General features: G+C 41.5%; 2 protein-coding genes across 4 annotated transcripts in view; one reads left to right on the top strand and one right to left on the bottom strand.

Annotated features, from left to right (window-relative positions):
* The window catches only part of LOC143213929 (prohormone-1), a 121,615-nt gene that overhangs the window by 33,759 nt on the left and 70,391 nt on the right, over positions 1 to 17,465 (bottom strand). The window lies entirely within an intron of this gene.
* Positions 16,826 to 17,465, top strand: part of LOC143213928 (uncharacterized) — a 30,525-nt gene continuing 29,885 nt past the window's right edge. The window contains exon 1 of one of the 2 annotated variants that reach the window (XM_076434296.1): positions 16,826 to 17,371. In XM_076434296.1, the coding sequence (XP_076290411.1) occupies positions 17,249 to 17,371 (123 nt within the window). In that variant the 5' untranslated portion in view covers positions 16,826 to 17,248. The remainder of the gene's footprint in view (positions 17,372 to 17,465) is intronic. The other variant, XM_076434295.1, reaches the window with a different exon arrangement.

Raw genomic sequence — 17,465 nt, 5'->3', positions numbered from 1 at the left:
CGTCGTTCCTGATCCATAAAACGGTGAAGAAAAAATTGCACACCGATTTTTAAGGGCTCGTTGCAATGGGGAGCCTTGAATCTTTAAATCCATGGTGGATTCGGTCACGATAAAATTCCGCAAATTTTTTATAGACGTTTCAATCCATTCGAGGAAAAATGTATTTTCAGTTCAATGGTTTCAATTAACCGTATCGTGTAAAAATATTTTCGGAGAAATCAAACGATAGGTTACGAAAGTGCAAGCATTGAAACGCCTACAGATTTCTCGTTGTACGATTATTCTCCGCGAAATTAAACCAGCGCGAATATCAAAAATTCTTCAAAAATCGGAAACGTAGTGTTCGAAAGCTTTCCGCTGTATTCGATGCATAAACACAATAGCAATAAATGAGAAGCAACCGTGGTAAAAGTCTCTGACGTCAAAACCGCGACCGGTCGAACACGGTCGAACGATTTATTGGTGTGCTAGTATCAACGTGAAATTGTTCGAATTGATTCGAAATGTGCACAGAGTCGTGGTAAGCAATACTAACTAAGTATAAATGTATAAAACGTGATCGTGTTTTTCGATAGAGATCCGTGGTGGCAGAGAGTCTGTTGGCGTAATATAAAACCGGTGCGTTTTTCGGTATAAAAATTTAATATATGCAAAATATTTAAATATTCATAATGTTCCAAAAATCGTTTAATATTAAAAGAGTTTTAAAATTCTTGTTATTTCCGCAAGGACGTTACATTTCTCCTCTTACGGAATAAATTAACGGTTCGGAAATGTCACCATCAATTCGCAACGGAATTAAAAATTAAGTTCGTATAGGATACGCAATGCGGGACACTGAAAATATTGCAGTTTAATTCGACGTTGCTCGTAAAATGCAATGATGCCCGTTAATAAATGATGAAACAGGAAGACAACATGTCAACGTCAAGTTTGCTCAATTCGAAGCAGCGGCGTTTCGAGCGCTTCCAGCTCGCGACTGGCTAGATAACGTTCGGGAATTGATTTTGTGCGATCGTTCTGTTGGCAGACCGGAACATAGACGGTAATCGATAGTCGACGATAGGTAATCGGCTCGACAGAGACTGGCCATCAGCCGTTGGGAGCTGTAATCTGCTCGTCGACGACCGTGAAACGCGATAGAACCGATGCGTCACTCTGATCGACGCTTCGATGTTAGAATCAAATCTCTTACGCTCGAGAGAAGGTATCGTTCGATCGAAAATTACACGGAATCGTGCTCACCGTGCCATTTCCTAATGCCAGCAATCTTAAATTAAATTAAATTAAAATTCGTTGAAAATTGTACCATGTTGCTAATGAATAGACTGCGGATGCTTCTGCAAAGTAAAAATTATTTGCGTTAATTGTAAGACACAGGAACCAAATAGGAGATTTATTTCTCTCTTAATAATCTTAAATTCTTTAAACTTTTCTACTGTTTGAAATGTGTCGACATCCACCCATTCTTGTAATAAATGTATCAAATAGCTAACCAATTAAAGCAATATTAAAAATATATTTAATACAAGGTTTATATTATTTACTATATAATGCTTAATTTATGGATATTGAGATTGTAAAGATGCATCCAAAATTATTCAATTTTATTTCTTTGCGACATTCTTCCAACGTTCATTTTAAGGGGTGTCACGTTTAAGCTGTTTTGGAGATAAACATGTTTGAAAATTCATTTCCAGAACTTCGTTCGAGTTTTACGCGAGCGCCGCGACGCATCCGAGTCCGTCGCTATCAATCTTTCACGAACACAGCACGTTCATAGTTAAAACGTCGTTCCAAAAGAAATGTCACCTGGACCAAAGTGAAGGCCAGAGTCATCCCCTAAATCTGGATCCAGATCAACCAACAGAAATGAAATAAAATAACTTCCTTCGGTTACATTAATTTTTTACAATGAGAATGTACAACAAAAAATTCGGAAAAAAATTCTGTCGTGCACACCGCGATGTCTACAACGTGTCAGATTTTTATTCTAATTTTCGCTCGCGATTCCAAGAAGAAAACGAAAGAGTCTACCGGTTCAGTTCAGTTTAGTTGTGATTCTCTGACCGCATTTTTCAGGAGAGAGAATATCGCCTTCCGACTCTGTGGCTCTGAAATTCCAATGGGAATTTCAAACTTCTCTGACAGAAACAACGCATTCTCGATGAGGTCTGTCACTATGAGATCTCTATCTCCCGACAAAGACTCGTCCCGTATCTAAGACGCGGAGGAGCCACTCCCTAGCAAATTCGAATACAATTCTCGCTATCTTTCAAGGCATCGTGTCCTTGAAACGATCGAGTCGTTGTCAATGATGAGAGAGTGAGAGGGAGACGAGAGCTCCCTGAATTCCTGTCTTGGGATCGCAGTGGAATAGATCGACGTGCAGTCAGACAACGAACGTCGGACAATGCGTTCTAACGTTTCGATCGCAAGCCAGAAAGGCGAACGCTCGTCGACCGAACTGACCGCATAAATCAAACCAGCGTTGGGCATTAATCCATCAAAATTTTAATCAAGATTGTACGATTAAAAAAGGTAATCATTGAAAAATCGGCGATTGGTTCAATCGATTGATGAAGTTAATCGTCAATCGTTGATTAAAAGAATAAATCATCGCAAAATAGACGATTGATTCAATCGATTGATGAAGTTAATCGTCAATCGTTGATTAAAAGAAGAAATCATCGAAAAATAGACGATTGATTCAATCGATTGATGAAGTTAATCGTCAATCGTTGATTAAAAAAAGAAATGTAGGAAGGAATGTAATCGTTGATCGCAATTAACGACTAAAGTAGAAGGTTAATTGTTAATTGCGATTAACGATTGAAGTAGAAAGTTATTCGTCAATCGCTGATGAAATTTTTGCCCAACTCTGAATCAAACTGAATGGAATTCGGCGAACGGACTACGAAGAACAACATATCTAATTCGCGTTCTGACACACGGTGCTAATTTTAAAAATTTTTAGCATTTCGTTGGGCTTATAGGAAACCCACGTGGATGGAAACTTTCGGTGAATTGTTAGAAATCGAACTAGATAGAATTCGACGATCTAACTGGGAAGAACAATATCTGTGATCCTCTAACTTGTGTTCCGACACAGTGCTAGTCCTCTACGTTGCCAATTTACTATAATTTATACCATTTCGTTGGACAATAGCAGCCTCACGTGGATGGAAACTTTCAGTGAAATGGTAGAAACTAAACAAGATGGAGTATGATGATATCTAACTTAAATGAACAAATTAATTTATTCTTCATATAATCTTCTAAATCATTTTGTAACACAATACCAGTGTTCCATGGTGGATGTTCCATGGTGAAGCTACTGTAAAAATCAAATTAGAGGACATTCAACGAACATGATTGGGAAGAACACCATCTGTGATCTCCCAGCTGACGTTCTAACGTGTCGCTAGTCTTCTACCGTTGTCAACTTTGGAAAAATCTTTGCCATTTGGCCGAGCAATTTTGCACTCGAGTTTCACTGGAACGCGGCCGACGATTACAGGCCGGCACGACACGACGCGAGAACGTGACCGTTCGTTGTAGGAGAACAACAAAGAAGAAGTTATCGAGGATCGTCCTGGCGACTCGTAGGGACGAGACAATTACTTCTCGATAATAAAGCCGCGTAAACGTTGTATCTCGCCTGCAAGAATCGTTACGTGACACTGACGATGACCGTCGTTACGCGAGCACCACGCTAAAAAGAAGCGACGACGGCTAATAAAGTCGTTACGCAAATCTGTCGGTGAACAAAGATCACCGTGGAAGTTAATTAACCCGTGGCCTCTGGCTGAATTAGACACAGCGTGATTAGATGGCCGCTCGAAAAAAAAACGAACTAATTACACGTGCACAGAATCCAACGTGTGAAAATTAGTATTTCTTTTCTCCGTTTCATCAAACGCGGTTCCGGTCCGTGTGCGTGCTAGGTAGTAGCAGAAGAAAGAAATATTACCGACGAGAATTCTGGGAAAATGTTCCAGCTCCCTAATATAGGGTCTTCTTAGGTTTTTCTTTACAATTAACAATTTTTTACAATTTTCCTAACAACAACTTCTTGATGGAAGACCCTTTATTAGTTTCGATTTTGTTTATTGATAAGCAGCTGATATATGGGGCAGAAGCAATGCATGCGGAAGCAAGTACCATCCCTCGAAAGCGGAAGCAGCTTGTGCGCCTATTTCCGAGGCCATTTTCGAGAAATAACATCCTCGATAAACCGACAACGACTCCTGAATATAAATGTTAAAGACAAACAATTCTTTAAAATTCTATCTTTCGGAACGTGTGCGTCTACGATGATAAAGAATCGTGTGTGCACGTTAGACTACATTAAATATACTATACATAAGCGAATAAAAATTACGTGACATGTAAACTGATGAACTGTGGTTATGACGCGAATGAGTAGGTGGAATATGAAATGTAGGAGAGCATTGTTTCCGACCTATCGGGACCAACAAAAGTGGAAACAGATTTCAATTTAATTCCCGTTTGGCGCATCCGGGCGCAGACAATTTTTCATTCGCAGAAAGGTGTAACAACAACTTGCGTCACTCGGCTGAAATAGAAATCTCGGTTGTCGGTGTCGCGCGACGTGGGTATCGCAAAAATCGAGCGGCCAACCGACATTTCTTTACCAAGGAAACCGATCGATCGGCGAGCATAGCGTCTCGGTTTTCCGCCGGTGGCGAAATTAAAGAGGCGTTTGAGCAACGGAAGAAAAACGGGCGAAAAACAGGCGAACAACGAGCACAGTAATTATCCGGCTAACGAGGCAGAGTTTCGTTCCGATTCGATCCCGAGGGATCGATCCACGGACGCAAAGAGTGTCCCTGTCAAAGCCCCTCGTCCCTCGTGAAATTGGATCCCCTTCTTCCTGAGAAAGGGTTCCACCATCAGCAGAGTTTCGTTCGACTCTTTGACGGCGTTCCCGTTTCTCGAGTTTTCCCGTAAAACTGCTCGCAGCTCCGCCACGGAAATTAAACGATCGGACGATCGCCTCGTTATTTATTAGACTCCGGATCTTTCGAGGGAATGAAAAGCTTCTGCGTCGACTGCGAGAAACAGCAGAAGCGTGTTTGACACGCTGACTGCCAGCTCGACCGCCTGAAGGATTCCATGAAATAAAAGTAATCGTTCGAACGACATTAACGTTGAATAATTAAAATGCGCAACGCTGGAAGCACGTATTTTTAAAAATTTACTACGTTCACACGTGCACCGTTAACAACAAAAAAAAATTATCGATTCCTCCCATTAGGAAGAGTTATCTTAAATTATAAAGAAGAGATGTCTTTTACGATTTACAATTTTTTACTAACCACGCGTTGAAAAGTGCAGCTCCAATCCTCACGAATAAAATATAGCGCGAAATTTAAAGCGACGACATCGAGCAGAAATTCGAAAACTTCCATGTTTTCTTAACCACGGCATTTGTAAACCTGTTACGAGGCGCGTTAGGGGAAAACCCACATGAAAAGTTCAAGCGAACCAGCAACGTTCGAAGCGCTTTAGAGAAACTGTTCTCAAGGGAATGATCGCGGCGAGGAGCTTTCAAGCAGGTCTTCCGAGGTACTCGTTGGTAAAAAACGAGGCTTCGGGTGAAACATTGATCACGGGGAAGAAGATCGGTGTCGTAGAGTGCGCCAGCCAGCATAGTGCGCCGGAATCGCGTCGGTAATCCCCGTATCGCACAGTTTCGATCCTCGATAGGTAGTTTATCGAACCTCGCTCTCGGCGGCTAATCTCGCAAGCTCCGCCCGGGAGACACCTGTTACTCTCTGTCGATAAAATCAGCCGTTTCCCGTCAAAATCGCTGTTTTTTCACCAGCGAATCCACAAAATTAAACAAAGACTTCGAAGAATTTCTATCATTACCACCGTAATTATAAATAATTCCTCACCCGAACATATAGCCGTTGTTTTGGACATTACAGGAAAAATTGTAGAGTCAGAATATTTTCCTAATGCATTTATTAACCCTTTCGGTCATGGCGTCCTCATATCAGGACATAAAAAGAAATCATAATGTAATTCAAAGAACTGCTTAGCAAAACCATGACTTTTCTTCCAGGAATAAATAATTCATGACCGAAAGGGTTAACTTATTAAGGGTTACTTTATCTAGAAAAAATTTTCTTTCAATAAGATCCGATATTCGATTTTTTTCCGTACCCTCGTGGCCATTATTTCGGCTTGCAATTTTTTTATAGGACAGGTCGAATATAAAACTACCAGAAAAAAGTTATTTAAAATATTTAAATACTTTGGGAAATTCAATGTGAGCTATCGAATTTCTGTCGCATCACTTTGCTTACCCGAGGCGAATGGGAGGCCGATTTTTTGTTAATTTGGATGAACAACGATGTGGCTCGCGAATATTTCTATTCGATCGCCCCGATTGTTATTAACGGGACGAAGTATAATTTGCCGGGGATCGAACGTAGGTTAACAGGAAGTCGCGAGATCGCATCGTAAACGGCAAAATGGTGGGCTAGAAGATCGCAGTAGGTGGTTGAGTGCTACCAGAGAAACCTTTAGGGCTAGTTCCCATTACAGGGCCCGTCCCAGCCAGTTCGTTGATCGACTTCCAGTGTCGCGAAACGCTTCTCATCGTCTCTCCCTCTCTTGCCTCTCGTTTTCTCCCCGCCTACTCGTCCCCCTTTTGCGCGTCCCCGAAACGAGCGTCGATAAAAATCTGTTCACGGGATTAAACCTTGTACCTCACAACCACATCCTTCATCTTTCAGCGATTTCGTGAACGACTCGCCGAACGGAACCATTTCTCCTCGACTCTTTCCCGTATCTCTACATTTACCCTTACTGCGATCGTAACTAAACCATCTTGTGAAAAATCTGTGTTTAATACCGGGCAATGAAATTTTATAGAGTCTCGTTCCGTTCCGATGTCGTCGAATATTTTCACGATCCCTTCGAAAGCAATCAAATATTCACGAAGATTGTTACGAACTGCTGCATCTCGCTAACGGTAAATTTACGTAAACATTTACAAGCCGGTAACGAAATTCGATCGGTTGTCGTAATGCAAGTTGAGGCTCCGTACACGTGCTCTTCTAACTCTTTATCGAAAATATCAAAACCAAAGTGCTTCGACTAATCAATACTGTTAGTCTTTAAAAGGAAATTATCGGAGAACGGTAAAGAAAATATAAAAAGTTCGACATCAATTAATTCAACAATAATTCTCTACGTATTGTCGCTACTATTCATTACATACTTCGTTACTCACATTTCTAAGTTTCCCTCCACGCTTTCTTTTTATAAGGCCACCTCCGTAAACATGTTGCACAATCGATACAGGCTGTCTCAAAATTCCTTCAACACCCGGAATGAGAGGTTCACGAGATCATCCGAGGCAACATGTTCCTTTGCAAAAACGGCGTCCGCGGCTTCGTTAACGAGTTATTAGCGAAAAACACGAACCAATCAGAGCGCGACCTAGACGCGTGTTGGCACAGTCGGCCAATTGACAGTTGGCGCGTCAAGCCAGTTCGCGCTCCGATTGGTCCGTGGTTTTTCGTTAATAACTCCTTAACGAAGCCGCGGACGCCATTTTTGCAAAGGAAAATGTTGCTGCAAATGATCCCAGGAACCTCCCATTTCCGGATGTTGAAGGAATTTTAAGACACCCTGTATACAGTCGCGATACGACATCAGAGAGACAGAAATAACAGAAAAACGGAACAACACGAACGCGGTTCATTGACGCGCGGCACCGGTAATGTCCGTACTGGTTAGCGTTCGCGGAACAACTGAGCTGTCCTTGGATCTTATCGTTTACCTGACCGGCCATTTTCCAGGTAGAAACGTGGAACACGATCCCCACTCCTTCCAGCAACATTGTCTACACGATTTTCAATCAATCTTTTGCACGCGATCGTTCGGAAGCCGGCTCTTCGTCTCGATCCAAGCTTGACGTACCGTGGCGTCATCGGTCTTGACGGTGTAAACTTCTCGACTCTGAACACCGTGTCTATTTGTTTATAATTCGTCGTACATTAACACCTAAGACAAATCAGACCAGATTCCAGTAATCACAAATGATGTCTGCAATTTATTAAATAGGATCCAGTACCACGAAAAGGTGACGCAAACTGTGCTTCATTGAATGTGGATCGTAGACTAGCGGTAAATCGTCCGCCACCGAAACGGGGTTAAACGGATTACGAGGTTCGTCGAGGGCTCGTTCCGTTTTCCTTTACCTCCGACTCTCTGCCTTTTTTTCGTTGGTACATTGTAAAATTTTAGTAGAGTCGGACGAGGGCGGGGGAGGGCGACCTGCTGCGCGGCGGGTAAAAGCTTCGACCCGCCGCGTCGGAGTCAAGAAGCATTCCATCGTTCTCGGGGTTTTATACGGTCCATCGTCGCGGTCGTAAGCGTCCCATTAGTGCGTGCAGCCGGCTCGTTAAACGCCGCTTAGCTTGCCCTTCTCGAGCGGATTCGAGCGCGAATCCCAGCATATTTCGCGGGACAGTGACTTGGTACCATTATCTTGCGATTTTTAGCTCTCTAGACAGTCTGGGGCACCTATTGACTCGTGGAGCATTGCTGTGGCTCCGCCAAGAGCAACGAAGCCACGCCCATTCAACAGGGAACGAAACAAGTGATGTTTTATCTGTTTTCTTTGCGCGTACAATGTTTAATATTTATGTCTCTTTTATGTTCTTAAGTTAAAGCATTGTTGTAAAGCAGGCTTTGGTATCGATACTCTATAGAGCACTGCGTGGACTCTGTCAAAGCCACGCCCCCTGAAAGCACACCACATTGGGAAGGAACAAAAGCAATGGTACCGTATTGTAAAACAAAATTAGAAACAAGTACTAACATAGACCTCCAGAGCAATCAAGCCACGCCCATTCAACAGGGAACGAAACAAGTGATGTTTTATCTGTTTTCTTTGCACGTACAATGTTTAATATTTATGTCTCTCTTATATGTATGTTCTTGAATTAAAGCATTGTTGTAAAGCAAGCTTTGGTATCGATACTCTATAGAGCACTGCGTGGACTCCGTCAAAGCCACGCCCCCTGAAAGCACACCACATTGGGAAGGAACAAAAGCAATGGTACCGTATTGTAAAACAAAATTAGAAACAAGTACTTGCATAGACCTCCAGAGCAATCAAGCCACGCCCACTGAAAATATTCCACACCGTGAAAGAACAACATAAATAATCTCCTACCCGTTCCTCTGTACCATCGTTTCCTCTGAAATGCCAATTAAAATTAACGACAAGCGTGAAGATGCGTTAGCTTGGAACACTGTCCCGACTTAATCGAAGTTCGGAGCAACGAAGCCACGCCCACTCGAATTGTACATTTGTGGATCGATCGAATAAAATCGAGAGCAAATTGATTTGACCAAGTGAGAAAGGTGGAAGCGTTTTGAGGAGCGTTTGGATCCGTTGCGAACTATAATTGCGCGGTGAACAACACGGAAAACAATTTGGAGAGCAAGCTCGCCGACGAGGAACCGCAGCTCGCGGTGCGCGCGTGTTGTTTCAAAGCGGGAACGAATCACGGTTCGTTCGACCGTCATTAGCTAATTAATGGCCGCCACCGGAGGTACTAATTGCTCGATGAGCCGCACAATATTTGTTGCGGGGGCGGTCTGGCTCCGTGTTTCCCTAAATCAACTCGAAACCCGCAAATTTTGTCGAGCAACCACTTCTTTCCGTTCTCTAACTTTTAAGTACATAACTTGATAGTATGATGGCGTGATTAAATTAATCAAAGAATTGAGTTGAGCAGCGACTTCCAGCTATAAGAACGTAGAAATCTGCCCGTGGGAATCAACTACATAATCCGTTTCACGGAATTATCCAAACTGAACGGCTACAGTTTCCACGCGATCCACAATCGGGTCTTGAACAATAAACCAGGCTTCCCGCATCGGTTTCTTCAGATGCAGGCAGGTTCGACGTTAACCCGTCGACGCATTTGTCCGCGTCTCGTGTTTTTCTCTGCTCCACGGAACGAGGAGAAACAAACGAGCCTCGTATCCCGAGGGGAATCGGGAATGCGACAGGTGGTTTGCCGAGGGGAAACGGATGGATTTAATTATAACCGTCTTCCGGTGTCACGCGCCGTTCCGCGCCGGCTATAATTAACGACTAATAACTCTGCGCAGTGACGAATGGATACCCACTTCTTTTCTGTGCTTCTTCGTCTTTCCCTCGACACAGAACTTGAAAAGACGTGCGTCCGTCCGACTCATCAGGCGAATTGAAACAGCAATCGCAGGTATTAAATCATTCATCCCCTATCTTCCTGCAATCAAGATAGTGCACGGCTTCTTCGAAATCATTTTTACACCCCTTACTCCCCTTCTTCTTCGTCCAGTTCTTCTTCCATCGCTTCCCCATTCAAACTCATGGCGTGAAGTTTCTTCGTTTGTTCGCCCCATGGAGAGAGACATTTCCGCGCGAGTTTCTGGCGAACTGAAGAGAACTCGATTATCCAAGGCGCAACCCTATCTGCGACCCCATCCAGCGCCCTACCGCGCTTCCTTTCTTTCTCTCTTCTACTTCTCCGAATACCGACTAATCACGTTTACGCCACTTTTCCGCCTTTTCACTGCCACGGATTTTCTCGACTATGACTGTATGTATTTGCCACTATTCGAATTATATCAACGCTTCAAGCACAAGATCATGAAGGGGGTAGAGGCTCGTATCCAGAATTGCAAGAGTGCGGGATGCGCCTTACCAGTAGTCCAAAGCGCAAGATGAAAGATCAATCTAGGATCAATCTCGCCCTCAAATATTCTATTTTACCACGTTTGATTAACTCGCTTTCTTATCAGTCTGTTTGTCTGTTCGGTACCAATTTTGCAATTGATTTTAAACTAACTTCCCGATGAGACTTGAAACTTTAAACATACCTCAGAACTGGATGACAATGCGATGTTAACTCGCTTTCTTGTCTGTCTGTTCGTTATTAAAGCATAGAGGCACTTTGTCTTGAAAAGAAATATTAGATCGAGTTGAAAAATCGAAAAGCGCAATCTGCAACTTATTACGCAAGATAATATAGTAAGGAGTGTAGAGAGTAACTGATGTTGAGAAAACTCACACAACAGTTCATATCATTTGCAGTGCAATAAAATTGTTAGTGACTTATTCATGCATGAATTATCTATTGCATGCGCTCCACGTTTTTCGTTTTAAATCTTGCAAGTATTTTCATAGCTATTCAAAATTCACAGTCACAAATTTTCAGGACTACCTGTATGGGGCTAGGAAAAATTATTCTATGCTTCTTCGTCCGTCTTAAAAACGTGGTACATTAAAATTTTTTTTTTATTGAAATAATTATATTCTATTATACTTTTTAGTCTTGTGTGTGTGAAATTTTTCAATCGATTTTGAACATTTTGATGAGATAACAAACAAAGATAACAAACAAAAAATAAGAAAACAAACGCCGTGGTAAAATGTCAAAGATAAAGGTTGACAGAGAATCTCGGTGTAACTGTTCTTTCGCTTGATAAACGAACATTATAGTAAAACTAGCTGCTCGTGGCGTTCCTTCGACACGCCCTCGCAACCGGGCGGGCGGCGCAAAGTGGACAAATTCGATACAATCTCCTTATACGCAATTTTTTGAGTTATTTTCGTTATATTAGCGATTTTTGCTTTTTTTAATTAATATCCTTGTAACCGTGTCACCATCTACTTTATATATTAGATAATACGTGGTAGCTTTGTGAACATCGCACGGAGCGCGAACGCACACTGAGCTCCTTCGGTGCGAAGCAGGTCAGTGGAGTGGGGGTGAGTCAGAGTGGGAATGCGTAGTGAAGTAGGGAGCGCTGTAGCGCGAAGTGGAAATCGCTGAACGCGATCACCTACTACCAAGCGTCGCTCGGGGAAGTGTAACGGTGAAATTTAATAGTCTGTATCTCCTAAACGCATAGGCTTTTTAAAAAAATTTTTTTTAAATATTGCATTGTGATTCAATTCTAAGCTATGTTTAAAATTTCAGCTCTCTAGCTCAACGGGAAGTTATTTTAAAATCAATTGCAAAATTTTTACCGAACAGACAGACAAGAAAGCGGGCTAATAAAAACGTGGTAAATAGGATTTTTGAGAGTGATTGCGGCCTATAGATTAATCTTTTATCTAGCACTTTGGACTACTGAAAAACCCCATCTTTGCATTATCAAGAAATGAGAAGGCCCATCCCTTGCAATCCTGGAAAAACGAGTCTACCTCCTTAACTCCCTGCTTAAATCATTTGGTTCAATTCTGAAAAAGCTGTTATATTCTAAACCGTGCTTGGATCCATTCATTTATTTATTCTGTAGGAAACTAATCCATCTATCTTCCCAAAAATGTCCAACTCACTTGAACCAATTTTAACTCACTGGATTCTTGTAATTTAAAACTCACGATGATGAGAAATGTGCTGCGCCAAATGCTCGACGACTTCCAACGACGTCGCCACGCCGTTTCAACAGGAAAGAAGGAAACAGTAGAAGTGGATGAAACTAGAAGTCGGTCTCGAGTCGAAAGCGTAATCATTCGAGGAGCAGCACAATATTATGAACAGAGGGCGGTCCCAAGCGAATAAAAGGTCAAAGGGCAGCGCGGCGGGAGGGCGAGAGTGAAAACTCCAACTGAAGATCAAGATCCTATTACCCGGAGAACGAAACTTTCCAAAACTCCCGAGACCGGAAGTTGGAATTCCCTTAATCGGCTAATCGGCGACTTCGTAATCGGCCTGCGATGAGGACTACCTCCTCTGCTCGTTGTCCGGAAAATTGCATCGTTCAAAACCCTGTTACACCTGTCCAAACCGTGACGAGAACGAGGCTAATTCAAATAAGTAAAACGAGGATAATTAATTTTTACGCAATCTATTATTTAGGTGTTTCCAATTAAATGGTTCACTCTGAACACTTTATGCAGTATGTTTCACGGACGATGACGGAACTACAGAGAACGTTAAATTCTCCATGGAAAAATACTAAAATACATCAAAAGAATACGATAATTCTATTCATTGAACGTATTGTTGAGTTCGCGTCACTAAGGCAATAAAGTTGACATTAAATTTAATTTTGAAATTGAACATTTCTTAAAAATTTCGTATTTACTCTTACCTTGACAGCAATACCTCCGTAATCCAGAATCACTATAGTTTTTAACTTTTCATCGCATTCAGATAAGAAATAAAAAAAGTATATGAAAAAAAACTTTTTAAAAACCACGCTTACATGAAAATGCACTAAAAAGGAGAAAATAATTTTTTTTAGACATCAGTGACCATAAATAAAAGCGTGGAGCGCTAAACTATATTGACGTAATCTTTGTGGGCGATCCACGCTTTTATTTATAGTGACCAATGTCTAAAAAAATTATTTTCTCCTTTTTAGTGCATTTTAGTTTTTTTTACATATTTTTTTACTTTCTACTTTTTGGTCTTTTTTAAATGGAACGCAAGATATAGTAATACTGGTGTGAAATAGTAAGATATAGAAACGCAAGATATGGAAATACGCGAAATAGAAAGAGGGGATGACTCCGAGAGACGACATCTCTTTTTTTCAAATTTTTTCTCTCCTAGACTCACAGTTCTTTTTAAATTTGGTTTTTAATATTGCATTGTCATCCAGTTCTAAGCGATGTTTACAGTTTCAAGTCTGTAGCTCATCGGGAAGTGGTTTAAAATTCGATCACAAGATTTGACGCATACAACAACAACTCGGCAAGCTAATATAAGCGTGGTAAAAAAAGAAACAACATTATTAAGAATTTAATGCCCTTAAATGATCGAAAGTCACACTGTGCGTCTTTGTAGCCGGATTTGCCAATTAGTTATCCAATTAGGCACGTTTCAGCACGATTGAGTCTCCGAGCGCTGTTCGAAGTCAGCGAAGATCAGCGACAAATCGGTCGAAGTCGTCGCTGATGGTTCGAGGTTCGCGAACTTTAATTAGCGATGCTCGCCGCAGAGGAAGAAAAGACTCTCGGGAACTTTGATGCGCCGATCTCTAAGGAAGTTTGCAACCGCGATCAACCGTGCAAGCGAAACCCGCAACCTGTTTTTGCCGCCTGCTACCCGCGGAGTAATTAATTTTCCTCAACCCTCTTCGCCTCCGAATTCCACGAATTTTTCATTTAACCCTTCGCGTTATTCTCAATGCGGTACAAAACGATTATTGTTACACGATGTCCAACACAGGTTTTTATCACAAACGCATTATCTTTTTCTGATTTGAAACCTTTAAAAGATTTCTTTCCTCTCCCACACTCCGATATCCGCAGAAGAAGAAAAATAATTTTTCTCGGAACGCGAGATTATGGTTTATCGAAGTTGCCCATAATAAGTATCGTGTTGCACAGTTTTCTCCGGGGCCCATCGTACGGAAAGCCTCGCTGGAAAGTTTCTCCCTCAAGTTAAAGTATTTACTATGTATAATACAAGGAGAACACGGTTGCTCAATGCTGTTGTCGGTGGCCGTTTAGGATCTCCATTTTCCTCTCCACTCAAAAATGAAACTTAAATTAAATTAAATTTTGAAGAAACTTTCCGCACATTTTCGCCTGCTATAGCAATTTTTAATGGGACCTCATAGTCGCCATTCGAGTACTAAGGGTTAAGTTCATTAACACTAAATAGCCGGTTTCTTATTTTACAATTGCTGAACTTACAGAGATGCCTTCGAAGGAAATTGTTGAAGTACATATACCTCAATAAAAATGGCGGGGAATCGGAATAAATTCCATCTTGTCATTTTTAGAAAGCGACGTGAAAATTGGGAGCGAGGAACGTAAATTCAAATCTAAAAATGGACTGTAATATTTTCCAAAGCCCCAAAATTGCCTGAGGAACAAGATATGTACGAAGCGAAGCTTCCTACAAGGAATCAGCAGATTCAGCATCGACCTGGAAAAGCATACTTTAGATCATATATGATCATATTTACATCATGTATGCCAGAGGAATGAAAGAGACCCTACAGATCAGGGATAGAGCACGAAAAACCAACTTCGAAAGTACACTTGAAATGGCAGGATTGTCTGGATCTGTAAAATCGTTTAGGAACGAGGAAAAACTTTCACCAATGCTCTCTGCAAGCAACCAATACACCTTTGTTTGAACATCCATACCGAAGGGATGAAACTCTTGAAACAGAAGGTGAGGAAAAGATCAGTACGAAAAGATCCTTGAACTGTCTACACCTCTAAAATCGTTACAGTACATTCCTAAGGAACCAGCGATGTTCAGCAGAAGTCTTAGAGATTATACTTTTGTTTAAATATCACTCGTGCCGAAGGGATGAAAGGGGCCCTTAACTCTAAACCTACCGTCACCGGTCAAAATGACCGGTTCCAGATTTTTTATTTTACGATTATTGATATAATGAAAATAATTTCAACAGGATTTTGATTGTGTAGATATCTTTAGTGGAGCGTATATAATACAATAGGAGCTGCACAAAGTCTAAATAAAATCAATCTTGTCATTTTTATAAGGGAACATGTGTGAGCGTGCGTGTGTGTGTGGGTGTCAGTTGCTTTTAAGGCTCAGTAGGTTTAGTGCAGAGGTAGGCATTATTTGGCGAAACAAATATTTCAAATACTATTTAATATTTTAGATTTTATTTTACTTAAAAAAAATAGTATTTTAAATAAGATATACAATTTCGAAAATAAAATATTTCTATTTTAACAGTCAGAAACACGAAATAAAAAATAATACTCTGAGAAACCGCATAAACACACAGTCTATCTCTTATCGTTAAGAAAAGATTTACCAAATGTATTGAATTCGAACCATTATTTTCAGCAATAATATTTAAAATTGAAATTGAAAATAAAGACAAAATACAAGTATCTGCAATATTCTTCAAATAAAATACTGTTCTCAAAAAAATTACTGCCTCAAATAAATTATTTTATTTTCAAAAGTTACTGCATCAAATAAAATAATTTTATTGTCACAGTTGTATACATACTTTAAAATAAATAGGATTATCTATTATTTACTATTTAAAATACTATTTTCCCCAGCTCCGCGCGGTTTACAATTAGTGTTAAAATTCGGGGCGAGGAATGGACATCTCTAAAAAGCAAAATTACAAGATACGAGGAATCGGTATTTATAATGGATGAAAGGCGCCCTTAAAATTCAGGGCGAGGGAACGACAAGTTTGAAAAGAGTCGTGTGAAGACGAAATTGTCTATGACAAAAAACTGTCATCATTCAGTCAAAGGATGACCTTGATCCATCAATCACACCAAAGGTAGGAAAGAGTAGCCCTTAAACTGCTCTGATCCTTATGCAAAATAAAAAAATATTTGCAAGACACAGAGGCGAAATAGAAATGTCTTTCTTCTCCCAATTATTAGTTCCCCTGTACGTAACGTGATAGCACGTGATAGTAACATATTTCTAACGTAGGTGGCACAATTCTTTGTCCTAAAAGAGTTCAAGAAGTAATTCGTGCGTTAAGCTTCAACATTTTACTGTTCATTGCAATGACCAAATTACTTTGACATTGTGAGATTTTTGGCGGATGATAATTCGGCAGCCGATGTGTTGAAAGAGTCCTAGGAACGCAAAATTCTCTGGACTTTGGAGGATCGGAAGAAAATGAGACGTCGTTCGCAGATGTTTCCTGATGATCAGGGCCAAAGGGAAAGGGACAAAGGTAGTTCGATGACGCATCGATGGTCGAGGAAGCAACGGTTGGTTTCGCGGGCGGAAATGGGCAGCGCCTGCGTAGCGTGGAGCACGCGTACACGCCGAAGTAAGTAGTATATAGGAGAGCGTTTGCCGCTCGAAGCGTCACATTGCGTCCTCGAGAGCACGTCCTTCGTCTTCCTCGAATAGTCAGCTGTCCTGCCGGACGTGAGATCGGTCTCCTGAATCCTTGTTGGATCCTCCTCGAGTCGGATCCTGCTGCGCGAACCCGCCGAAGAAGAAACACCGCAACGAAACTCCCATCGATATATTCATCAACTCTTTCACCGTCCGCTCCGGAGAACACCCGGAAGACGATAGATCATCGGAGGGAGATTCAGAAGTGGGCTGCAGAAGAGATCGAGTAGCACGAGGGGTGGGCCGATCCTGCCGAGCCTCGCCGGAAGGATCGACGAAGATCGAGAAGATAAACAGAAGACGAAACGAGAAGAAGAAACAGACAGACAGGTGGACGTACGGAAGAGAAAAACGAAGAGAGATACAAAAACTCGCAAATGGGTAACGGTGTGATTCCGTTGGTGGTTGTGGCAATGGTGCCGATCATCGCCGGCAGCATAGGGCAACGAGCCCTCGAAAAACGAAGCACAGACAACATAGACTACGCCGATTATGATCCGGTGAGTAATTCCACGCGTTCTGTTCCCATCGGAACACTGTCACGGCTAATCTCCGGCTCCGCGACTAAGTTACGCTTGATTTGGATACATCGGA

Source organism: Lasioglossum baleicum, chromosome 12 (assembly GCF_051020765.1).
Source record: "Lasioglossum baleicum chromosome 12, iyLasBale1, whole genome shotgun sequence".
Lineage (NCBI taxonomy): Eukaryota > Metazoa > Arthropoda > Insecta > Hymenoptera > Halictidae > Lasioglossum > Lasioglossum baleicum.
The sequence above is the reverse complement of the archived record's forward strand: the minus strand, read 5'-3'. Positions and strand labels throughout refer to the sequence as shown.